The following is a 24,378-nucleotide window of genomic DNA, read 5'->3' as shown; positions in this document are numbered from 1 at the left end:
CGAGCGCCGAAGTTTTCCTCTTGTTTTCGGTTATTCAGTTATAAACTGGAATTAGTGGAGGGTGGACGTCAGCGAGCCTCGCTATCACTGTTGTTGTTGTTTTGCGCCGTCTTGGCCCGTGTTGTTGTTGTCTTGCGTAGCATTGCGTGCCTGGAAATCGAACGTGTGTGAATTTAATTTACGGTCGTATAATTATCGGCAAGAGCAAACAATAGAAGTAACAAATGACCGTTTAAATCCTATGATACTAAGATACTAAGTAAGTGGTGACCACCGCACTGTTCCATTTGCATTTGAAACCAGTTTCCAGCGATTCGAGTGCATAAAATTGCCCAAAAAAGTGCAACGGTCGAGTTCAACAAACCGATCGATTGAGATAACGCCGCAAGTAGCTGTGAAACTCGCAAATAAATACCTATTCTGATAAGTTCAAGAACAGTCTAGGCATTGTTTACCGTTAGAGCAGAACCACATGTTGCTCGGGATCCGCGTTCCGGAGAGCGAGAGTGATACGCCTGGAGAAGGCCAATAGAGCGCGTGTGAACGACCTTGGCTGGGCGGGGGCGTGAGATAAGTTCGAAGAAGGTCTAAAGATCACATTCACCCGTATCGGTGGTTGCATGGCAACCGGCGTCATCCAGAGCAGCGTTGTCTCCACCTCCGCCGGACGCCGGAACATCTGCGACTGCCTGGCCCAGGAGCCCGCCGCATTGGTCAAGAACCTGCCCAAATCCAAGTCTGCCGATCACCTCTCTGATCTCTTCTGCGCCTGCCTGCGCTGCCAGTACCTGGCCACAGATATTCAGCATTCGAACACCCAGTCCGGTCGCCTGCCCGTGGAGCACAAGCACCGACCCGTGAGCTCAGGCTCCGGCTCACTGGGCGCCCTCAGCGCCAAGGAGTCGCCCATCTTCGTGCGCCGTCAGATTTGTTTCCCGTCCGCGGATTCCCAACTGCATCCGCTTCTTAGCTCCTCGCAGTTCTCACTCCGAAGTGCTGCTCCGGCCTACGCCGAACCCAAGCCGGAGTTGGACCTCGGCGCCGTAGAGGCGCTGCAACTGACCACGGTCATGCCCGCGGGAGCCAATCGTAGCCACGTGGACATCAACAGAAACAACGGAGTAAGTAACCCCACCATAATCCACCAAATTCGACAATGGAGTGTTTGCTTACGGCCAGCACGTGCCAAAATGCCTTTGTGGGCCGGGTTTAAAGTGGGGAGGAGGGTTACACTTTAAAAAATTAGAAGAAGGTCAACCTATAAGTTAGGGATCAACATGTATTTTCCGTATGCAGCTAAATACTTGAAAATTTTTTTTAAGCTTTGATGCGACTTTAAAATTGCGTTAACAGATGAATTTCCAAAAGTGTGTACTACTTTTTTGCGAGTGTGGGAAATGCCCAAAAATAAGTTGGCCAAGTGTTGCAATGGCTTCTGCTATTTTGCCTCGTCAGGCCGTTAACACAACTAGCTTGTACTCATTAGCCGTTTAAGTCGCTCAGAGAACTTTGCGGAAAGCCACCAGATGGAATTACGGAGCGTAAATAATGCACGGAATGTGAATATCACAAAAGGCACAATGCACTGATAAAAATAATGAAATTTAAAAATATTGCGAATCAAAAATATTTACGTAGCTTACCAACTTTTTGAACTTGGTTTTTTTTTTAAGTGTACAAATTTTATTACGTTTTCCTACCCACATTACAGAGTGTTCCCTTCCAGAATTAGTTAGCTTTGTAATCTTCAATCAACCGATTGCCATTTTTCCAATGCCAATTTCGCCAATTAAATGGTAATGAAATTACAATCGCAGTTTCATTGGAGACCCAGCTTAATTAGCCTGCTGATAAAATCAAAACAATGTGCAGCGGGCCTCCTATGGAGCATTTCCCTCCTCGTGGCTGCGAATATGAACATACTACGCATACCACATACAAGGGGCGGAACCATGTGGGTGCGTTCAGCTACTTAAGTGATTGCCGGTTAGCTGGATAGAGATATCCGCCACTGTTGAGAAACTATAATGGGGATTGCAGGTCGAACAGACCGAGAGTATGTCACGTTTAAAGGTCAGCTGTGGGCCAAGAAAGGAAAGTGTGGGCTCCTTAATTACTGCCTGGCATTTCCAGCGTTTCTCATTCACACATCGCACATGCATATGTGTACATATATCTCACTTGATGAATCACAAGGTCTTATTGCATTTCGGCCACTATCTAATCAGGGCCCTCTCTCTGCCGCTTCCTCCCTTTTCATGGGTGACTCCATGGAGTGATTAGATATGAGCTGGCACTCCACTCCATGCCACTGATAATACGCAAAGTAGCGTGTGCAGAGTCCATTGAGGGATCGCTGTCCGCCAGTCGCAGAGCATCCTCCTTATGTAATCAAGCTCCAACTCCCTCTGCGCCTCACTGGCCAAGGCAATGCACTCTGCAATATTGTTTGTGTGATTTTACGTTTGTGGCCGACTGATTAATTTACATGACAATTGCCGGATCGACTGATAAGCATGTGTATATATGTACATATTTACTATTGTAACTGGCAGAGTATCGCTCTGCCGTAGTATCACGCAATCCAAGGTGCCAATCTTAAAATTCCATTGCCAACTATTTTTGTACACGCAGTCTCCATGTTTATCAATCTGCGATATTTTGCGGTAATTTACTTAAATAAATGCTAGAAACTATAGCTTTAAGTAGCTTTTATTAATTTAAATTAGTAGTTTAGTGTTTACACAAAAAGCATAAATGAACCACGTTTTTCCTTAATGCTAATACACAACTTATCATATAACTCAGATATAAAGACATTTTTTCTTTCGTATTTAAAGATATTTTTAATAGCTGTCGTCGACTTGTTATTCTACTTTTTACATTTGCATATCAGATTTCATTGCATACTTTTTAGGGTCCTGTTTGAAACCTTTGAAATAAGCAGCTAAAATTGTTTTAGGCATAAGAGTAACTTCCCAAACTATCTAGAAAGACTAGAAAGTGTTGCTCTATATTGCTTGATTTTATACATGCCGTGATGCATGCAATCCCCGTAGGTTCCATTCCAGGAACTCATTCACGTGCTCAGTTCCTTTTGTCGAACTCACTTGCACGTGATTGCTGGTATATGGGAGAATGGTCGTGCCTTGCGACTCCCATTTGGTATCCGATTCACAGGAAAGGAGTCCGTGCAGGAGTTCGCCACATCCGGGCATCCGTGTGGCTTTTGTTCGGAATGGGGTCGTTAGGGCACTTGCAGGCGCCTGAGATTCTGATGGTGGGATGAATGTTTTGCATGGCGCTTCTGTTTTCTGTTTGCCGGCTGGATTGCGTGTAAGCATCTGCAGGCACAAAGAAACTCTGCCACGTTCGACATTTATGCGAAAGTGAATTTCTAATGCTTTCGGTTTCCATGGCACATTATGGTTTAAAAGCCCTCGGTTCCCCAACTGGAATTTTTAGGACTTGAGAAAATGTGTTTGCTGTAATCTCCCATGAATTATGTAAGCTGATTCGACTGTTGGCTTGTCCCCAATTTCAGAATGTGCATATTGGTGGGGCCTAAAATACTTTACTTTACTGTGCAATCGCATTGAGGAATGTCTAGTCTAAATGTTCTATAGCTATTGATTTATATGAATAAACAAGTTATCAAAGAATAAACACTTTCAATGTTCTGAATAAAAGAGAACGTCTTTCAGAACATAAGTCGGATAATTAGTTGTGCAGAAATATTACAAATGGGTAGTTTTATTTGTTAAGGTAATATCTCTCTTAGTTATAATGTACGACATTTTTCCCACGCACTCCTAGGACACCTACTAGGATCTTCTGCTTTGAATTACATCTGTGCATCTATGTACATATGTATATAAGGGATCTGTCTTATATGCACAAAACTGATCAACTATTGGTCATTATTGTTTTGACCATTAAATAATCATTTATTGTACTTCTCAGATACGCGGTTGATGGTTCAAGAGAACGTTTATAGTGATATACAAGTTCAAAATGTATTGAAAGTTACTTCACTTCCCAATTTTATTGATACCGCAGCCATATGAGTATAGGAAACTGTAATATCTAATTAAGTCAGACCTTAAGCAACTTCCGTAGATCTGTATGATACGATCTATTTTGCTAAATGTGGACCCATATGAGTGCCATCCCGTTTGCGTTTCGGGTTATTACTTGGGTAATCGTATATGGGCCACATATCTCCTTCCCTGTCGCTCTGCTCGATGCACTGCGGCTAACCACGTTTTGTAATAAGCGTAATTCTATATAGTCACGTCGAGCAGCCAGTCGACAATTGGCCAAGACAGCGCCCAACCGGCCAGATTGATGTGTCGCCCACTTAATGCCGAGCGACTCTTTTGGGACAAGTTGATGCGGCAAATCCTCAGCTTAAAGGAAGCCCGCCAAGTGCGGCGGAGCACGTTCTGGGGTGCTTGGAGAGGTCAGGTCCAGATATGGACACTGGGCGCCCTGCTCCACTGGTTGTGCCGGATGATTGGCTGCTCGTCATCGCAGCATTATGGCATCATGGCACCATGCATCGCCTTGATCCCAATGACAGAGCTCAGTGATTCCGGAGCAGGGCTAACAGGCCAGACAACTGGCGTCCATTATGGCGGGCCAACGGACACTGGCCAATCTTTGTCCGGGGATTGCTTGATAAGCGGGTGCCAGCCGTTCAATCGGCCCATTCAAAGGCCCACCGGCTCTTCTCACGCTCATTTCGCAAGCGATTTGGAGGCGGCAGCCAGTGTTGGTAAGCACCTGGCTAAGTATAGCGTTTTTCGTAACTGAAATGCTAAACCTCTCACCACAAAAGGGGTTTGGGGCGTAGCGGGGGCGGGACTATCGGGGCGAATACAAAATTTATAAAAGCCTAGTCGTCGGCACTGGGGACTTCAGTGCGCGTTCGTTTAGTCAGGGCTACGGTTGCTAAAATATTCGAGGCGTGCAGGATCAGGAAGGAAATTAATCTGGAGCAAATGGAACCTTTTTAAAACCGCTAGGGATCAGCAGCTTCAGTTGAAAATATGCCCGACGTGGACGAGCAGCGGGTAAAAGCAGCCACAAAAAGAGCGGAATCGGAGCAGTCGGGAGAAAAGAGTGACCGCCAGGAGGGAGAGGGGGATCCGAAAGAGGAGTCGGAGGAGGCCACCGGAAAGATCAAGGGCCGTTCCCGATTCTCTGCGGCTCTGCGAAGCCTCTCGAAGACCAAAACCAAAAAGGAAAGGGAGCTGGATAAAAGCACCGACAGAGAAACCCGCAGCGCAGAGGAGGAGGCCCAGGAAACCCCAGGTGAGCTTGAAGACGTGGCCAGCTCCATCTCTACGGATAGTGGAGCCCTCTCCAAGACTAAGAAAAAGAGCCTGACGCGCCGCCTTCTTTTGGGAGGCCTGAGAAAAAGTGTGAAGACGCCGAAGGGACGGCCCCACAGCTTGGCGACCAGCGACGACATCAGCGTGGAGCATCTAGATACCACCCCCCTGCCATCGCCACCCGGTTCGCCCTCCTCCGCCGGCAGCAGCACGCTTCAGATCACCATCAGTGGCAAGAAGGTGGAGCCAGCGCCCGCCAAGAAGAGCGGCAAGACACCCGCCGCAGCGGAAAAGAAACCGAGAAAGAAAACCACTACCACCACCGTGACCACAAGAGATACCAGCAGCAGCACCCGCACCACCAAGTTGCTGGTGGCGAAGAAGAAGCCCCAGAGCCCCGAGAGAGAGTCTCCAGCGGCGTCGCCGTCGCCGTCACCGCTTATCACCACCACCGAGAGCACGCGCGATACGCCGCCCAGAGAACGGGCGCCAGCAAAACCAAGTCGCGTTCAGTCTGCCAGCGGCACCGGAACTGTTCGCAAGGCCCAATCCTCGAGCACATCCAGCAGGAAGCTGGAATTGATGCAGCAGCAGCAGCAGCGCGGCCACCGCCTGAACGCCAGACCACTGGCTGAACTAGCGAGCACGGAACCCCAGCCATCAGGGCAGCAATCCCTGGACCCATCCATTTCCCCGCCGCCAGCTGAGGACGGTGTCTCCTCGGCGGAAAGTGCCCAGACTATTGCCAATCCCCCGCCCGTTGTCCGCTTTGTCGTGGGCAGTGCAGTCAGGAGTCCCTTGAGTGCCTACGAAGCCGCTTTGGCCGCCGCCGCCAGTCAACAGCCCAACTCCAACGAAGAGCTCAGCGACTCCAGCATCCGGCGACTCAGCTTCGCCCAGCAGCAGCTCATCCTCGGCGATCACGACAGCATCGAGGGCAGGCGGGAAACACTGCGCTATCAGTCGGTGGCTAGTGAATACTCCAACCAGGACTCCGGATCCGAGGACGAGAGTAGCGAGGAGAAGGCGGATACCATAGAGCCAGAGAGCGCCAAACCCATGCCGGCCTTCGGTGACCTGACCATGGATCAGGAAATGGAACCGGTAAGGTCTCGTCGTCGTCGGATTGCCAGTTCGCCAGTTGTCATTTACCTACGATGAAGCCCCACAAGTGTTATGTTGGCCCCCTTATAGTGTGTGTACCAGAGTGTCATTCAACTGTGCGGGCGGAGGGCGGTGGTAATTGCCCAGGGGGCCTCGTCAACTAGCCAGCAAATCTCAGTGCGATTGACAAGCTGCAGAAGGTGTAACTAATACCAGGCTTAGAATTTATTAAAGTGGTGATATGAATTTTCACTTCCTATATTATATACGTATTGATAAACTTTTATATAATTATGTGTAAACGTGTTAGGATAAACCAAAATTTATTACTAATTTTGATTAGAAATGATATAGTAATATTTCTAATTCTATTAGATCTTCTGCACCGATTATTTATATTTGTGTCTTGAAGAACAGAGCCCAAAAGTATGTATCTGTTTATCGTGAGATTTCCAGTCACAAGTGGGATTTCGTTGTTTACTGTTTAACATTTATTAAACTATATTAATAAGCATGGATCGAACATATAAGTAACTCTCATCCGATCCTTGCTTCCAGGCCATCATGACGTCCACCAGCGATAAGCGCGAGCATCTGTACAAGATTCTAGTCATCGGTGAACTGGGCACCGGCAAGACGTCCTTCATCAAGCGCTATGTGCACCAGTTCTTCAGCCAGAACTACAGGGCCACCATCGGCGTGGACTTCGCCCTGAAGGTGCTGCAGTGGGACGCCAACACGATAGTGCGCCTCCAGCTGTGGGATATCGCCGGGCAGGAGAGGTTTGGCAACATGACCCGGGTCTACTACAAGGAGGCGGTGGGCGCGTTCATTGTGTTTGATGTGACTCGAAGTGGGACTTTCGACTGCGTGAGCAAGTGGAAGGAAGATCTGGACTCCAAGGTGCAACTGCCTGACGGCAGTCCCATTCCGTGCATCCTGCTGGCCAATAAAGTAAGTGATTGCTTTAAGTTTAAGGTGTCCAGATAATGTTATTTTTTAATGTAATGCTATTTTTTAATTAAATCCCTTTGCTAAACTTGTTTCCAGTGCGACCAGGAAAAGCAGGGCATTATAACGCAGCCCGAGAAGATGGATGAGTATGTGAGGGAGAACGGATTTGCCGGGTGGTTTGAGACGTCCGCCAAGGAGAATATCAACATCGACGAGGCAGCCCGTGCCCTCGTGAATAAGGTGATAATCGGTGTTAATGCTCGGCCAAAGCCCCGCTAATCTTCTTCCACTTACCCGACAGATACTCATCAACGATAAGCTGATATCTGCCGATCTGGCCGATGGCGACAAGTTCAACCTAAGCACGGGCGATGCAACCGGAGCGGATGCCAAGAACAAGTGTTCCTGCTGACCTGGGACCGATGCCCGGCGATTGCTATTACCATTCCCAGTCTAAAAGCGAGTTTCCAGACAGAAACGCCATGTGCCTACGTCCATTCCATGTTCATGTTTTTAGAAAATAGCGATAACTATGCTTAGGGTTTTAACGTAACATTTGTCTAAGACTTAGGCCCATCCGTATCTCCATTCCTTCCATCCCGTCCGTCCACCAGTCTGTCTTTATCTTCCCGCATCCCGCATCCCGCCAATCGCGATAAAGCCTCATCTCTGGGTCCACAATGTTGCACCGGGATCGGGATCCGTGTCACTTCGAGCATTTTTATGGTGACACATAACTTACCTACGCATGCGACCCATTATTACTATCACCATTATTGCCCTAGTTGCGTGGATTAGTCGGAGGTAGTGCATCATCCGTATCATAGCATTCTACATTTGTGTAAAATACGAATCGTCTTATTGTTTTGTTTGTTTTATTTGCCTCTGCTGGCGAGATGGTTTTATCTTGAATTATTATTCTCATATGCAAACACACTCTGCCATCATTATTTGCATTTAGATAAGAATACGTACGCTTTATGCAATACGAAATCAGAAATAAAGTTTTTAATGGTAGTTTAGTTCACAGCAAGTGTTTTATTGGCTAAATTAAAACGGACGATGAACGAGATTCAAGAGTATTTTGGTTTAAAAAGAAAATAAACATTATAAATAACGATATTTCGTAACGACTTTATATCAGTTTATAATGTGCTGGAATGGAAATTCTATTGGTATTTGCTTTCATGGAATCACTGTTTTTTTTAAGTAAATACAAAAAAGATTTTTATTTCTCCCTTTCTAGCGGTAAAACATCGTACAAATATTTTATTCGACCCGCAATGTTTTTCTTTTTAAAAATAATCAAACTCGATAGTATCAATAGGGTATTCCTTACTGTTAATTATGTAATTTATCGTTTAAATTCTAATAATATAAAATGCTTATAAATCCGAAAAAAATCTCTAAACTTAATATCCGAAACTTAACAACTCAGTGAATACCCTGAATATAAGTTGAGTGCTGAGTGCTGCTGAACAGGACCACTATCGATAGAACCATTCAAACTGTCGAACCGCTGCAAGACGAGTGTCATCGATATTTGCACCACTACTTATTAGTGTTGTGTAGCCGTGTTACTGCTAAATTGTTTATTGCAAAAATTCCGCAAAGGAGAGATATTAGGAATAATAGACAATATAACCAGTGGGCAAAATGTGTTAGATGTTAAGGTAAGCTACCGCAAATGTTGCAGTTCGGCAGACACGTATCCAACGGACTGTACTCTTGAGGCCGCAGCATTCCGCACTCGTCACGTTTACTCCCCTTTTCTGGTCTTTGTTGGGTCTCCGCTGGTACTTATGCTGATAAGTGCCCAAGTCGACTTAATTAATCAGTGCCCCGGAGTCGGGGGCAAGTCAATTGGATATTTGGTAACCCTCGGGAATGGGAAAAAGCTGCGCGCCTGAATACCAGTCGTGAAAAGCAGCGGCTCTGATTGGACTCCCAATTCCCACGCTTCGTATCTCTCACTTTCAGTTGCTGACTAATACTGGGTGGAAGGTAATCAGTTGGAATCGCCACAAGAAACGATGCTGCCGCCTAAGGAAAACGTCGACTTGGAGTGCTTCCTGGTGACCAAGCACTCCTGGAAGGGCAGGTACAAGCGCATCCTCTCTATCGGCACGGCCGGCATATCCACCTACAATCCGGACAAGCTCGACCTTACTAACAGGTGGTCCTACTCGGACATCGTGGCGGCAGCACCATCAAAGACTTCAAATGTGAGTTTTTTAAATCTTGTGGAGAGCTCGGAACTAGATAAATTGATCTTTCAGATACCCCATGACTTTGTGGTGACCATCAAAAAGGATAAGAAACTAGATACAATCAAGTTATCGTCGGAATATCGGAACGATATCCTAAGCTCTATACTAAAATACTACAAGGAGTTTGCAGACAAGCCCAAAAATGCTCAGGTTGGTTACCGTTTTCGAGTCTCACTTTATGCGAATGCATTAAATCCCGTATAAATTAAACGAGTAATTCAGATGTTTTTAATATTTATATATAATTTAAATATTTAATTATAATTCTAATCTCTTAAAATTTGTATTTAGAATACGATTCAATCGTTTTAAGAGACTCCTGCTAATGTATTAATATTGTTTTCAGCGCTTCAGTGCTTACAAGTATCATTGGTCGGGCATCAGTCTTCCGACCGTACTGGAGGTCACGCCCTGCTCTCTGGACCAGCTAGATCCCACCACCAACGACGTGCTGGCCAGCTACATGTACAAGGACATCGAGGGTATAATAGGTAGCTATGCACATTTGACTCGCTTGCATCAATTAATGTGTCTTGTTTTGTCCTCATGCGCCTCAATTACAATTCAATATGATCGCTCCGTGTTTTGTTTTTTTTTTTTTTTTTGGTTACTTGCCGCACTCATCTTTCTTCCGCACACGTTTTAAGCAGGCATCTCGGACTATGAGGGAGGAATCGTGATGGCTTACGGCGGATTCAGTCGCCTCCATCTGTTTAAGGCGCTCAATCACCACGAAATCGTGCAGAACATAGCACAAAGATCTGCTCAGTTTCTGGGCATCGAAACCAAAATACTCAAGAGTCAGATCACATTGGAGCAGTTCGAAAGACAGCGGTTCGGCAAGTTTAGGTGGGCTCATGCGAAAGGTCAATAAAGAATTTCTCTACAAGACCATAAAATCTTTCAGCGGCGACCAGTTTCAAACCTCGTCGACCGAATTCTCGGTCCATAAGATAACGCCCCGCCATCCGGATCCTGTAAAGCGTATTCTCTGCCTCACCGAAGTAACGCTACTGGAGCGGGATCCTCAAACTTATAGTGTCTGCACCCTGCGTCCGCTCACTGATGTGTTTGCCCTAGTAAGAGACAAGGACAATCTTCAGCGCTTTAGCATCGAGTACAAGAATGGAATCGTGCGAAACTACAGCACCAACGACCGGGACTCGTTGTTGGCTACTGTGCTGGATGCTGTCCGCTCCAGTGGCAACCAGGATGTGCACGTTCGTATTGGTAACACGCCGCGTGGGAAACGGTATGTGCCATTGAACAGTTCGGTTGACGAGGAGACAGAGGCGAATTTGATGCGCCTGGTTATCAACAATTTTCAAAACCCCTCTAAGCGGTATGAAATCTTGGAGCGCTTTAATGCCAATGTGCCTCACAGTGGCCTCAACTATAGTGTAACTCAGGATGTAGGTTAACCTAATGCCTGGTTTGCTGTTCAACCTAACCAATGCTTTGTTTTGCAGAGCTTGTTTGCTGAAAACAAAGATAAACTTATCCTAAGTGCCCTGCAAGCGTTGGCCCAAAAGGAGCTGGACAGCCCTACGGCTCAGCTGAGCAACTTGGAGTTGGAGGCTATATTTCACGCACTTACTCGTCTCCTGGCTAGCAAAGTTGGATACGCAGCCTTTACTAATCTCCCAGGGTAATAAATTCTACTATCGTATTAAAATCTTCATTGAAGTTTGTATACATTTCAGCTTTCGTGAGATTATTGGTACAAAGGTTGTGGCTGCTTTAAGGCGCAAGGATTTGGCTGTGACTTACTCCGCCATTGACATGATCAACTCGCTAATGCATTCTGTAAATTCTGACCACGATTTAAAACAGGAGCAACTAAATAAGTCATCCATTCTGTCATCAAAATCGTTTCTGGAAACTTTGCTCAACATGTGGACAACTCATGTGGTAATAAAACTATTCTAGGGTTCATTCAATTCGTTTTAAAATTATTTATGTTTTTAGAGCCACGGCAGTGGTGCTCTGGTACTGTCAGCCATGCTGGACTTCATGACCTTCGCCTTGTGTGTGCCTTACAGCGAGACCACCGACGGCAAGCAGTTCGATATTCTGCTGGAGCTGGTTGCCGATCGTGGACGCTATTTGTACAAACTGTTCCAGCATCCCTCGCTGGCGATCGTGAAGGGAGCTGGATTGGTGCTGCGGGCTATTATTGAGGAAGGCGAGCTGCAAGTGGCCCAGCAAATGCAAGCATTGGCCCTGGATGAGGCGGCGCTGTGCCGGCATTTACTGGTGGCACTGTATACGCCCTCCAATGATCCAACTCAGACTACGCAACGTCAGTTATCGCGGCATTTAATCGGGCTGTGGCTAACAGACAGTGAGGAGGCAATGGAACTCTTTAAACGCATATTCGTGAGTTATTAAAAAGTGTATTCTAATCAGGTTTTACAAATTATTTAAACTTATCAGCCCGCTGGCCTGTTAACCTTTTTGGAGTCTGAAGAGACTGTCCCAGAGTCGGATGTCGAGGAGGACAAACTAAATTTTCGTGACAATCTCAAATTTGCAATACAACATTCCAACAAAACTCGCAAGAATGTGATAGAAAAGCATTTACAAGGCATTAAGCATTGGGGCATGAACCTAATTGAAAAACAGGATGGAGCGGCTCAGGCGCTTAAGAATCGTCCTGTTGTGCTGAGAAATCGACGCCAGAAAAAAAAGACATCTGATGTTGTAGTGAATCTGCCTTTCTTCTTTTACACCTTTGCCAAAGATCACAGTCTACCCAATTTAATATGGAATCACAAGGTATTCACAAATATGTTACTTTCTAATTTTTTTTGATAAATTCTAATAAAAAAATTTCGCAGACCCGCGAGGAATTGCGTATGTGCCTGGAGAATGAGCTGCGGCAGTTTCTTAATGATCGCGACTTGGCCGGTCAAATGATTGTGGCATGGAATTATCAGGAATTCGAGGTAGCCTATCAATGTCTAGCTGATGAAATCAAAATTGGTGACTACTACATTCGCTTGATACTGGAGAAGGATGACTGGCCGCAGAATCTAGTAAAGGATCCGTAAGTTCACTTTTCTATTTTAGTTAATTATGGATGTAAAAAAAGGTACTCTCTAGGATTGAACTTTTTAATGCCTTGTATCGACGCGTGTTGTGCCGCCAACGCGTAAATGATGACCAAATGACGGTGTTTTCCCTTCAGGCTTTGGCTAAGGTTTACCGCCGTTACCACGCCGAGATTGGCAAGTTCAACGATATGTCTTACATTCTGCAGCTTAGTGATAGGGTGAGTTTAATACCAATTTTAATTTAAGGCTCTCCTTTAATATTAAACATTATTTTAGTGCCTTTCTCCGTCAATGCGCGATGCACTAATCAACCTGATTTCTTGCCTGGTGCTAGAGAAATCTAACAGTCGAGCCCTTATTGATCATGTTCAATGCCTAGTAGATCTCATCACCTTAGCCCATCTACACAAGGGACGTGCGCAGCTCAATACCAAAACAAATGTTATTGAAGCGGGTCCCAATATGGGAACATACGAAGAGAAGGATTGGTACTACAACATTGAGAAGGATGGTCAAAAGCCGGAGCGTCAGGGACCTATTACATACTCGGAGCTCAAGGAGCTGTGGCAGAAGGGATTAATCACACCGAAGACCCGTTGCTGGGCTATTGGCATGGATGGCTGGCGATCGCTTCAGCAGATCCCTCAGCTAAAATGGTGTCTTATTGCTAAAGGCACACCGCTTTACGACGAGACTGAATTATCCTCAAAGATCTTAGACATACTGATAAAGTGCACTAGCTTCTTTCCGAGTCGCACCCAAAATGGCGTGGCTGTTCTTATTCCAGGTCCAAAGTTGTCTCGCAAACTTTCCGAGTTCATCTGCCTACCGCACGTGGTACAAGTTTGCCTAACCCATGATCCCGGATTGCTCGAGCGCGTAGCTACGCTGCTCTATCAGATTATGGAAGACAATCCGGAAATGCCAAAGGTGTACCTTACGGGAGTCTTCTACTTCATGCTCATGTACACAGGCAGCAACATTTTACCTATTACTCGATTCCTCAAGATGACGCATATGAAGCAAGGATTCCGTAGCGAAGAGGTAATAATTTTGCAATTTTTGATATGATCTACTTTATTGTTTCCTTGACAGACCTCCCAATCTGGCATCATGCACCGCAGCATCCTTGGTCAACTTCTCCCCGAGGCCATGGTTTGTTTCCTGGAAAATTACAGCGCAGAAAAGTTTGCAGAAATTTTCCTAGGCGAGTTCGACACCCCTGAGGTAATATGGAGCTCAGAGATGCGACGTTTACTAATAGAGAAGATAGCGGCACACATCGCAGACTTTACGCCTCGACTTCGAGGACACACAATGGCTAGGTATCCGTACTTGGCAATTCCAGTGATAAGCTATCCGCAACTGGAGAACGAGCTCTTCTGTCACATATATTACCTGCGCCACTTGTGCGACACCCAAAAGTTCCCCAACTGGCCCATATCTGATCCCGTGCAGCTTTTAAAGCACACACTGGACGCTTGGCGCAAGGAGGTAGAGAAGAAACCTCCTCAGATGACAATCCAACAGGCTTACCAGGACTTAGGCATCGACCTTACTAAGACTCCTAAGCCAGATGAGTCGATGATTCGCAAGAGCTATTATAAGCTGGCGCAAATGTATCATCCCGATAAAAATCCGAATGGTCGCGAAATATTTGAAAAAGTGAATCAGGTGCGTAAATGGCCAACCGACTAGGTAGTCCATGCTACAATTTAACGATTTTTTCAGGCGTATGAGTTTCTATGCTCCCGAAACGTCTGGAGCTCGGGTGGGCCAGACCCCAATAATATTGTGCTTATACTTCGCACACAGAGCATACTTTTTGAGCGGTATCCGGATGGTAAGTGCTTTAAACATTTTGGTTAAAGAATTATAAAACTATTTAGTAATTCATTTTCATTTGTAGTTTTGCGACCCTACAAATACGCAGGTTACCCGCAGCTCATTAAGACCATCCGTTTGGAGACACGAGATGATGAGCTCTTTTCAAAGGAAGCCCAACTACTAACAGCTGCCTCTGAGTTGTGTTATCATACGGTTCACTGCTCTGCCTTGAACGCTGAAGAACTGAGGCGGGAGGAAGGCATCGAGGCTCTTTTGGAGGCGTACACCCGTTGCGTGTCTATTTTGGGAGTGGACTCTAAGCCGGACTCGCTGCACTACCAAGTCATATCGAACGTAACTCGCTGCTTCGAAGTAGCCTGCAACTTTGAGAAGTGCAAGCAGAAGATCATCCAGCTCCCACAGTTGCTGTCTGACGTTTGTCGTGTGGTCTATTTTAAACATACGCTATCGGTAAGCCTGGTGACCAGTCTTGCTGCCAATAACTACGACCTGCAATGCCAACTGTCGCGGAACGGCGTACTCTGGTCTCTACTGCTTTTCGTCTTCGAGTATGACTACACGCTTGACGAAAGCGGGGTGGAAGTGAGCGATAAGTCAAACCAGCAGCAACTGGCCAACAACCTTGCAAAGATGGCAGTCCTCGGTTGTATCGCCTTAGCTGGCTACAGCATGGAGCTGCGTCAGAAACCGGTGACTGGAAGCGAGACAAACTCACCAGCAGCTAAGGCGCCACCAGCCATAAAACCAAAGCCATCGGTGTCCGCAGCGTCAAGCTCAACTTACACCCAGAACGCTCACAATCCCCTGCAAAGCAAACAGCTGGCAATTACGAGCGGAAAGGAAAAGGAGTCAGACACCTCATCTGGTAGCAGCGACACCGCTAGTTCCACACCCACCGAAAGTGAGCAACAACAACAGCTTACAAAGACCAGATCCAGTGCCATCCAGCAAAAGTACATTGTTACGGGGGAGGCTAAAAACTCCCTAATCAAGCAGGTTCTCGATCGTCTGCTCACGCGTTACATTTCCAACCAGTTGGCCACGGTTCGCGACAGTGATGTGCTTAAGTTGCTTACGGCGAACACCCGTAACCCCTACCTCATCTGGGATAATGGAACTCGCGCTCAGCTTAAGGATTTCCTCGAGCAGCAGCGAACGGCCTCCGCTAGGGAGACGCATGAGGACATTGCCCAGGTCTCTGAGCTGGTTTCCAGCTTTGAGTTCGATGCACACAAGTAAGTGATCAAAACATGAAAAAGGTTGTTATAACGTTAATTTAACCCTTAAGGGACGAGCTGCAGATCGGTGGCATATTTATACGCATATACAATGATATGCCAACTCATCCTATTGCTCAGCCAAAGCTCTTCATCATGGACCTGCTGGAGTACCTAAAGCACGCTTATCAGTTTCTGCAGTACAAAAAGAACCCGACATTAACTGCCGCTCCAGTCAGCGCTACTCCTAAAATGGGAAATGATGGCATACTGACCCCCACTTTGGCGCCTAATCATCCTCAGCTTCAGCAGGCCTCGACGGGAAAATCGGGCACTACGTTCGACGATGTTCTGACTGCTTATAACCGATCAAAGAGCCGGAAGAAGCTGGAGACAGATGCCCTGACAGAACAGCAGTTGGCGTTACAGCAGAGCAAATACGACTTTAGCAGCGATGGGAAGATTGAGCTTCACATTACCATGGTGCTGAAAGCATTGATTGCGGTGATCAAGGCCAACGCCGAAGTGGAAATTCAGTGCATCGGAAACTTTGATATGATATTTGGCTTCTTGGCCAGCAACATATTCCCCGATGTAAGGGTTTGGTTTGGTAATTCTTTGGATATTTAATAGGTTTTCTGTTTTTTAGAACTCTACTGTTAAAACGGTGGCCTTGGAGGTAGTATCTTTGGTTTCACGCAACAAAGAGTGCGTCTCGGAGGTGGCAGCCTGTGAGATCCTTGGCAACTATCTGGTGGCCCTCAAAGACCCAGAGCTTCGGGCCAGCCAAGTCAAGGTGTTGGAAACTTTGTCAGGGCTGATGAACGTGCAAGAGATGATTAAGGAGGCCCAGGCCAAAGGTGCCACTATCTACCTGCTGGATTTGTTTTGCAACTCTCGTAATCCGCAAATTCGTGAGATGTGCGCTGGTGTCTTGGCCAAGATGACAGCGGATCGTCTAAGCGGTCCCAAAGTGCGAATCACTGTGTCAAAGTTCTTGCCAGCGCTTTTTATAGATGCTATGGTGGAGTCGCCAGCTACGTCCGTGCAGCTCTTTGAGTCCATTCACGAGCATCCGGAACTGATTTGGAACGATACCACGCGATCGAATGTCTGTGATGCTGTGGCCGATACGTGTCAAAGGTAATTAAGGAAGAAATGCAATTGTTGTTTTTTTATTCTCATATGTTCTTCCCCCACAGATTCTATCAGCTGCAAAAAGCGAATCCCCGGCATGTGTGGAAAGATCCGGAAATACTTAAGGATATTGTATCCAATGAAATCGTTGTAGCCGGCGTCTACCTCCGACTGTTTGTCAGCAATCCCGCTTGGACACTTCGCAAGCCAAAGCAATTCCTTTCCGACCTTTTGGACTTTGTCGTCGAACAAATCGGTAAAAGCTCCTCAGAGCAGGATGTGCTAGACCTGTCCACCACTGCGTTAGTGGAGCTCTTACGGTCGCAGCCCAACCTTGCAGACGATATTCCTGTGCTTGGACATATACCAAAGCTGTTCAATCTGCTCTCAGTGCAGCCAAAAAACACGCTATCAGTATTACATCAGCTCTCGTTGTCTGAGGTTGGATACTATTAACATTTATATTGGAGATTCACTTAAAATCTGTATATTATGTTTCAGTTCTGCGTGAGTGCCATCTCACAGACGGAATGCGTGTCGCCACTAAAAAAGTGCATGGAGCACAATAGGGATTGCATCGAAAAGGCCTGCGAGGCTCTAAGCCGGCTCTTTAAGCATCAGCATGTGAGTTTTATTCTGAAAGGAATTAAATTGGTTTAAAAGAATGATATAAAAATGACTCAGTTATTAAGATTAAAATTGTTGTACAAATTCTTAAATGTATTCTTTACTATCTTTTAGGATTCGTTAATCAGTCAATCTTTGGAGGTGGGACTTATACCGTTTCTTCTGGGACTACTGGACAGTCGTCTGGAGTTCGTGGACAATCCATCGGCGGTTAAGGCACAAATTGTAGCGGCTCTTAAAGGCATGACGCACAATCTCAATTACGGCGATCGGGTCACGCAAATTTTGCTCAAACACCCCGTGTGGTCCGAATTCAAAGATCAGCGCCACGATCTTTTCATCGCCGACACAACAATACGTGGCTATCTGACGGGTAGGTAGAAGATTCTTATAGTACTGCCCTATAATTATGTATAATTATTTCTATTAAAGGAGTCAATCCAACGGCTGGCTACCTAACAGCGGGTCCTGCGCAAAGCGTAGAAGTGCTCACCTCACCGCCGCCCATCGATCGCGATGATCCTTCTGCCCGTCCACCCATCGACTAGCGACGTGATATCCGCCGGACCAAGGCTAAAACTTAGGCTGGTATTTAGATTACGCTGGCATGGAGCCTTCGATTGCCACGGAATCAGTAAACGAACACGAACTTGCACGGGCTGCCCCCAATTATTGTATTAAACTTTCTTTTATTTTGTACACTCGCAGCCAATTGTACGTAGCGCGAAGAAGGCTGGTAATCGTGAGCCAACATATTATTAATCTGTAACAAAGTTTCATTTTTTATATTTATAAAAAACCAACTGTATAAATAATTAGTTGTTAGTTTATACACCGCGCATAAACAACCTAACTAGAGCATGCATAAAGTGATTATACATATTATGGAATAAAGCCGATTCATTACAAATGAAAAACCCAAATGTGACTATTTACGTTTAAATAATCTGGCCCGACCTCAAAATTAATGAAAATAGTCCAATCAGTTTTTGTTTTTAATCTTTTAAAAGGGCTTCAAATAATTTGAATGAGTAAATACTGTTGTTTTTATTAGGTGGTTGGTAAATGTTAAGAGGTATATTTTTGGTATTTTTATATGGCCAAGTAAAACGCGTTAGATTATTTTTTACAACACATTGTTTTGCCTAGAGCTGCATATAAACAAAACAAAAATAATGTCGCTTGTGGCAGATTATAGCGACTCCTCCGAGTCCGATGAAGACAACAGTAGTCAATTTTCCGAAGACGGCGATACAAAAAGGTGTCCTTTCTTTCTACCTGCAGTATAACATGGAATTCCAATCCTTGTATATTTTCAGTGCGCCACCAACCGAAAAAGAGAAGACTTCTCCTCCCAAATTGCCCAGTGCGAGCCAAGCTCTTGCCCAAGGAGCTGGAAAGGGGGATGTGTTCAGCAATCCCTTCCTGGCGGCCGAGCTGCACAAAACCGCTTCGCTGGAGCGGCACGTGAAGATGGTTGACAACGATGAGCACCAAAAATTGAAGAACGGACGGAAGATTTGCTGGAACTTTAGAAGAGGACGCTGCCGCTTTGGCACTAGTTGCCAGTATGCCCACGATTCCGACCTGTCGGTCGATGAGGCGGCGGAGAAGAGTACATTGCCGAATCAATCAGTGCCTGTGGTCTTAGAGGCTGCACCGGGTAATTCCAACAGGCGTAAGCGTCCGGGTCTGGGTGATGCTCTGGAGCCTGGCAAACGGGTTATAAAGTCCTACAAACAGCACAATCCGCAGAATCCATTTGCCCGGCGTTAAACCACACCTGCATCCGTGATCCGCAGCAGGCAGTGCTCACCATCTGGACCATAGGTGTTCGAGATGACGTACATATAACGTAGGCCATCGTCCTGAAGAGTGAAGTCCTCTGTCTCTGGAAGCTCCACCGACAACCTGAGCGTGGCAACCGAGCTCCAATAGGCACCCAGCATGGGCTCCAACTGCTGCCGCGTAATTTCCTCATCGTCGCCATCTTTCTCGCCGTCATCACCACAGACGTCTGTTAAGATAATATTGTAAATAGTTTTAAATCCGTAGCGTACAAGTAAAACAAGCACATACCTTTATCGTTTCCAAAGAATGACACATTCCCGATGACAAATGCCACGCCCCTGAGAGCGAGTTTCCGAATTCTGCAAGCCAAGTCTGTCAGTGCTGAATTTCTGGCGTCCAGCATCCTTCTGCCGCGGTGGTAAGCGAAGCTCGCGGCAAGGGAATCAATAAGCACCAACTTCGTTTGCATGGAAGTCCGCGTTTCGGTCAAATGCTGATCAAAGGATTTTAGCAGACCATTTATATCAGCAACAGTAGCGGCCTGCACCACCTGAATTCTTTTCATAGTCCTTTCGCAAGCTTCTGCATCCGTTTCCTTGTCCCGGAGCATGTCCTGTATCCTCTTACAGGAAAATTCCCGCTTGGTGTCTATGAATAATACTGGCTGGTTATGCTTCCAGGTGAAATTTATGGCCAACGTGTACAACAGCTGAGTCTTGCCCACGCCTGGCTGACCACAGAGCTCCCAGACCCTGCCTGGTCCAAAGGGCTGTTCCACGGAGTTCAACAGTTTGTCCAAGCTGATTTGTGGTCAGAGATATAAGATCGAATTCCTGGTAGAATGATACAAAGACTTACTTTTCGATTCCCGTCTCGTATTTCAAGTCCGGAGTGCCTGCATTAGCGCAGCATTTTGGCAATAGAGACAATTCCTTCTTCAATTCTCGAACAGATTGTATATTAATGGCCCATAGCTCGTGGAGTTTCGTTTCATCCGCATCATAAAAGTCGATCAGGGACCCTATGTTGTTTTTACGGAGTAAATTTAATTGGTATTCGGATAGCATTTTCCCCGTGCATGTTTGCAAAATCATAAGCTTGAGGTCCATTTTAGGCGCATTTATTTATTTATATTATTATCAACAATGTATCGAAATAAATTATCGTCGATAACAGCGCGGCTAAATTCAAAATCCGCCAATCGATTGGTTACAATCAATTGCAATTAAAAATTTTGAATTTTATATGTTTTACCATATGTACTTCTCAAACACGAAACTACATAAATAAAAAGAAATTTCGAATTAGAGTACATTTTTTGTACTAATTAAAGAGTCGATCATTAATTAACTAATCCAAGTTGGCACTTGATTTACAACATGCATATTAATGAGCGTTTATCTTTTGTTTTGCAGTTTCAACGGCACGTTGTGCCAATAAAAAAAATCCCTAAGAGGAAATCGTCAGTTCGAAACTGACTCACGTGTGGGGGTCACAAGAAATACAGTGCTCTCTCGATAAGAGCAATAAAAATTGCTCTTGCAATATAATCGTAAGATAATAAACAGCTTTAGTTGGTACGCTAAGAATGAAATAGGGAAGTCTAATTAATAAAAAATTGAATAAATTATATCTGAACTACTTTTGCTCTTTTATGATAAGAGACTTAACTTTATATGTACATATGCCTTCTGAATGGGAACCCCTGAAAACAGAGCCCACACACATAAGTGTATCCCGTCTCTATCTGTAATCTTGTCCTCTCTCGTTGACGGCAATGAATCAACTCCAAGACTCAGTTGAGTTACAGAGATGGACGAGGAACCTCACGCCTTCGAAAACTTGGTTGCCAAAGCTCAGAGATCCGGCGACGCGGATTCGTTGCGGATTGGTAGCGCAGGTAGCGAGAGGAGTTGCAGTTCCGAAGCGTCAGCTATTGCAGCTGGCAAAGAACTTTCTGAAAGTCCTCAGTCTTCAAGACCCCAATCACTGGGCATATATGTTCTCGAACCATTAATTTTAATCCTGCTATTTGCCTACAACTTTTCTTGTAAGTCCAGTGAAGTGACCTTAGGGCATTAGTTTCACTAAAGCTCAGTGTACTCCTCCGGATTTCAGCAACCGTTCTGAAAAATAAAGTCATCTACCAAAGCTGTACGGCGGGTTTAGGGTATCCGGATAGCGTTTGCCAGCTGCTGGGCACCAAAAATGCCACGAATGAAACAATGGTAGAGATAATAACTCTAAAAGGGGAATAGCAACTCATTTAATATCCTGTTTTCCAGAAAATTGAGGAGCTGGTACAGCCATACGCTGCGAAGGTCACGCTGGCTATGCGGTTGGTGGAGTGCTTTATTCCTGCTTTTTGTGGACTCTTTGCTGGATCCTGGGCGGACCACTTTGGACGCAAGCCCCTTCTCATGTGCTCCTTTCTAGGTGGGTGTGATCCCCCGCTAGTCGGAAGATGCCTACATTCTTAACCCGTGGAGTAGGCTACGGCCTTCAGTATCTCATTTCAAGCGCGATCGACTACTGTGCCATGCACACCCAAGGTCTGGTCAGTCCCTGGTGGTACGTGCTCTCTATCGTGCCGCTCTCCTGCATGGGAAGTAGTGTCACCTATTCAGTGGCTGCTGTTTGCTTTATTGCCGATGTGTCCGACGGCAGAGCTCGATCCTACAGGTAGTTGGCAAGGTAATCCAGTGCTTTGGAAATACTAATATATATTAATTCACCGTAGGATGATTGCCTATGAATTGGCCATATATGTGGGCCTGCTCCTTGGTAGCCTGGGTTCTGGTTATGCATACGAGGCCACAGACGCCTACATTGTGTTCAGCATTTCTTCGGTTTGCGTTTTTACGGCTCTCTTTCTGATGGCACTCCTTCTTCCGGAGAGTTTGGCCGTCGGGAATAGGACACTATCAACTTCATCGACGGGCACTAGTGTGCTTTCCATGCTGAAGAGTTTGTGGAAGACCTGCTCTAAGCCTCGTGAGCACCAGAATCGCTTCATGCTCACAACCATTATGGCAGTACTGCTCCTCACCGCATTTGTATCAGGCAAGTTCCAAAAAAAGTATAATTTAACATGCAAGCGTCGTTTAGAGTCGAGGTGATCATAGGGGAAGGCCCTGAAAACCTATATTTATATTAAGTACCTATTACGTTTTTGCACATCAAGATTTCATATTTTATTTGATTCAAACGCTGAAATGGGGTTGTCATTTGTTGCCTTGTCCTTTACTGGCGGATAAGCATTGGCAAAGGTCTTGGTATGAAATATTAATTTTGGCTTTCTGTGCTCTATCACTAGATGGCAGCAACGCCGTGTTCTACAAGTTTATGAGGATAAAGTTCCACTGGACCGTAAAGGAGTTTACTGAGTACGAGACTGTCGGCATTTTGGTTCCCGCAGTGGCTGGTTCAGGTGGAGTGTTCTTCATTTGGTCTCTCCGCAAGGTGAGTTGTACGTGGTGCTGACTCATTTTCTTGACCTACCCCTATGACTGACAGTGCACCAAGTCGGCCGTCCTGTGGCTGGCATTGGTGTCTCTTATGAGCCACTGCGCCAGCAGCCTGATGAAGGGCTTCGCCTGGGAGAGCTGGCAGATTTACGTGGCCATTGGGTTGGGTGTTTTCAAGTCCCTTGTGAATCCCATGTGCCGCTCCATGATCACCAACCTGCTGCCGGCTGATGAACGGGGTATGTACATATATATGGCTCTTTATAGCGAGGTTCTTTACACATATCTGTGCTTTCCCTTCCCAGGTAAAGTCTTCGCCCTGCTTGGAGTCTTGCAAGCACTTTCCCCCCTCTTATCTTCCACTTTGTACGTTGCTATCTACACCCAAACACTGAACACGGAGCCGGGGATTTTCAATGTGTTTAGCGCCTTTTTATTTGGCATAGGCATTATTCTACTGGGGTACGTTGCCTTGAGCAATATACAATTGCTTTCCCATATGTACTCGCTATTAAATATTTCAGCACGGTTTGGCACAAAAAGTCGAGAAATCAGGTGTTCTATGAGCCAGTTTTTAAATGATCGATGAACGCTTCAAGAAGAATGGAAGAAAGCGCCAGTCATGCCCAGATTTGGCTATCAGTTACACAGATGGACTGGCTTTGGAAACTCCCTCGACTACCTCTTTACGCGAAATCCACTCAACCGTAAATCACTTGGAGCTTATTTACATACTCGATTGTCGCACAATAGCCTATACAAACTCAAGCATAGAGTATAGTTTGAGGAATTGTGCTTTCTGCCCTCTGCCTTGCTAATATCTGGAGATCTCACTCTCCTTCCCTGGGGAAAATCGTTTAATTACAGCGCAAAATATTTTCTCATTAACGAAATATGGGTTATTATTGCAGCAAAGCTGTGGCGTGTGCGCAGTCACTTGACAATTCTTACGGAATATCTATAAAAATGTTTGGATGTGCATACTTTCGTATGCCCAATGATTGGTGCTAACTACGGATTTGAGCGAACGCTAATTCCACTCGCTAATTTTGAATTAGTCGCCAGGTTTTTTACACCCTTGATCAAGATCGGTATTATTTGTCGCTATACTCGAAAAGCGAATGAAACTCAATTTACGCACGAATTTAGTGCCAACGGAGCAGAACGAAATCCCTGGAATTCTGTGTGGATTGAAGCCGACCATATCGCATGGATTGTCATCAGGCCAATTAAAATGAATGTAACATACAGATTCTAACAATTATAAATTCAATTATAACTATAGCGATTTTATTCTTGCATAAGCTTAATATTCAATGTTGCGATTTTTTAATTATTTCCTTGATATAAAACAGTGGAAGTAAAGTGCTATCCGACTTATACCCTCTTTCAAAACAATTATGTACATGTGGTACTCGCACAGAAAGTGCACAAATACCATTAGTTCATCGTTAATTCTCTCCGGTTATTTTGGGTTATTTTTGGCATCGCCCTGTGGACCTACTAACCACTTTTCAGACTCCCATGGCTCTGGCTCGTGCTACTAATTTGCACGATCCGAAGATGAAATC

At 45.5% G+C, this 24,378-nt stretch overlaps 4 protein-coding genes across 9 annotated transcripts; 3 read left to right on the top strand and 1 right to left on the bottom strand.

The window, feature by feature from the left end:
* The first annotated feature begins 51 nt into the window (after positions 1 to 51).
* LOC6528726 (ras-related protein Rab-32) lies at positions 52 to 8,421 on the top strand. 2 transcript variants are annotated; one of them, XM_002089725.4, is made up of 4 exons: positions 52 to 1,121; positions 6,999 to 7,394; positions 7,491 to 7,634; positions 7,696 to 8,421. In XM_002089725.4, the coding sequence occupies exons 1-4, from the start codon at positions 621 to 623 to the stop codon at positions 7,804 to 7,806; spliced, it is 1,152 nt and encodes a 383-aa protein (XP_002089761.2). In that variant the 5' UTR covers positions 52 to 620; the 3' UTR covers positions 7,807 to 8,421. The 2 variants fall into 2 exon arrangements, with proteins under 2 accessions (XP_002089761.2, XP_015054291.1); XM_015198805.2 differs by lacking the exon at positions 52 to 1,121 and adding an exon at positions 4,920 to 6,440.
* A 491-nt stretch (positions 8,422 to 8,912) lies between these two features.
* LOC6528725 (dnaJ homolog subfamily C member 13) lies at positions 8,913 to 18,466 on the top strand. 2 transcript variants are annotated; one of them, XM_002089724.3, is made up of 22 exons: positions 8,913 to 9,067; positions 9,375 to 9,619; positions 9,674 to 9,814; positions 10,011 to 10,155; positions 10,315 to 10,513; positions 10,572 to 11,076; positions 11,134 to 11,312; positions 11,368 to 11,575; positions 11,633 to 12,043; positions 12,101 to 12,442; positions 12,505 to 12,713; positions 12,770 to 12,938; positions 12,997 to 13,764; positions 13,816 to 14,394; positions 14,452 to 14,563; positions 14,630 to 15,803; positions 15,857 to 16,379; positions 16,435 to 16,928; positions 16,988 to 17,363; positions 17,424 to 17,546; positions 17,664 to 17,922; positions 17,982 to 18,466. In XM_002089724.3, the coding sequence occupies exons 2-22, from the start codon at positions 9,428 to 9,430 to the stop codon at positions 18,095 to 18,097; spliced, it is 7,224 nt and encodes a 2,407-aa protein (XP_002089760.1). In that variant the 5' UTR covers positions 8,913 to 9,067; positions 9,375 to 9,427; the 3' UTR covers positions 18,098 to 18,466. The 2 variants fall into 2 exon arrangements, with proteins under 2 accessions (XP_002089760.1, XP_015054292.1); XM_015198806.2 differs by having other exon boundaries at positions 10,312 to 10,513.
* A 102-nt stretch (positions 18,467 to 18,568) lies between these two features.
* On the bottom strand, positions 18,569 to 20,473 carry LOC6528723 (DNA repair protein RAD51 homolog 4). The gene is made up of 3 exons (XM_002089722.4): positions 20,199 to 20,473; positions 19,629 to 20,140; positions 18,569 to 19,566 (listed from the first exon to the last, which is right to left on the bottom strand). The coding sequence occupies exons 1-3, from the start codon at positions 20,447 to 20,449 to the stop codon at positions 19,322 to 19,324; spliced, it is 1,008 nt and encodes a 335-aa protein (XP_002089758.1). The 5' UTR covers positions 20,450 to 20,473; the 3' UTR covers positions 18,569 to 19,321.
* Positions 20,474 to 21,016: 543 nt separating this feature from the next.
* Positions 21,017 to 24,172, top strand: LOC6528722 (proton-coupled folate transporter). Of its 4 annotated transcripts, XM_002089721.3 has the most exons (9): positions 21,022 to 21,390; positions 21,459 to 21,568; positions 21,626 to 21,776; positions 21,833 to 22,022; positions 22,081 to 22,403; positions 22,657 to 22,802; positions 22,857 to 23,046; positions 23,113 to 23,269; positions 23,332 to 24,172. In XM_002089721.3, exons 1-9 carry the CDS (start codon positions 21,153 to 21,155, stop codon positions 23,387 to 23,389), a joined length of 1,563 nt encoding a protein of 520 aa, XP_002089757.1. In that variant the 5' UTR covers positions 21,022 to 21,152; the 3' UTR covers positions 23,390 to 24,172. The 4 variants fall into 4 exon arrangements, with proteins under 4 accessions (XP_039227680.1, XP_039227681.1, XP_039227682.1 ...); XM_039371747.1 differs by having other exon boundaries at positions 21,019 to 21,390; positions 23,113 to 24,172; XM_039371748.1 differs by having other exon boundaries at positions 21,019 to 21,390; positions 22,857 to 23,269.
* The last annotated feature ends 206 nt before the right edge of the window (positions 24,173 to 24,378 follow it).

The sequence above is a fragment of the Drosophila yakuba genome, chromosome 2L (genome assembly GCF_016746365.2).
Source record: "Drosophila yakuba strain Tai18E2 chromosome 2L, Prin_Dyak_Tai18E2_2.1, whole genome shotgun sequence".
In the NCBI taxonomy this organism is placed as follows: Eukaryota; Metazoa; Arthropoda; class Insecta; order Diptera; family Drosophilidae; genus Drosophila; species Drosophila yakuba.
The sequence above is the reverse complement of the archived record's forward strand: the minus strand, read 5'-3'. Positions and strand labels throughout refer to the sequence as shown.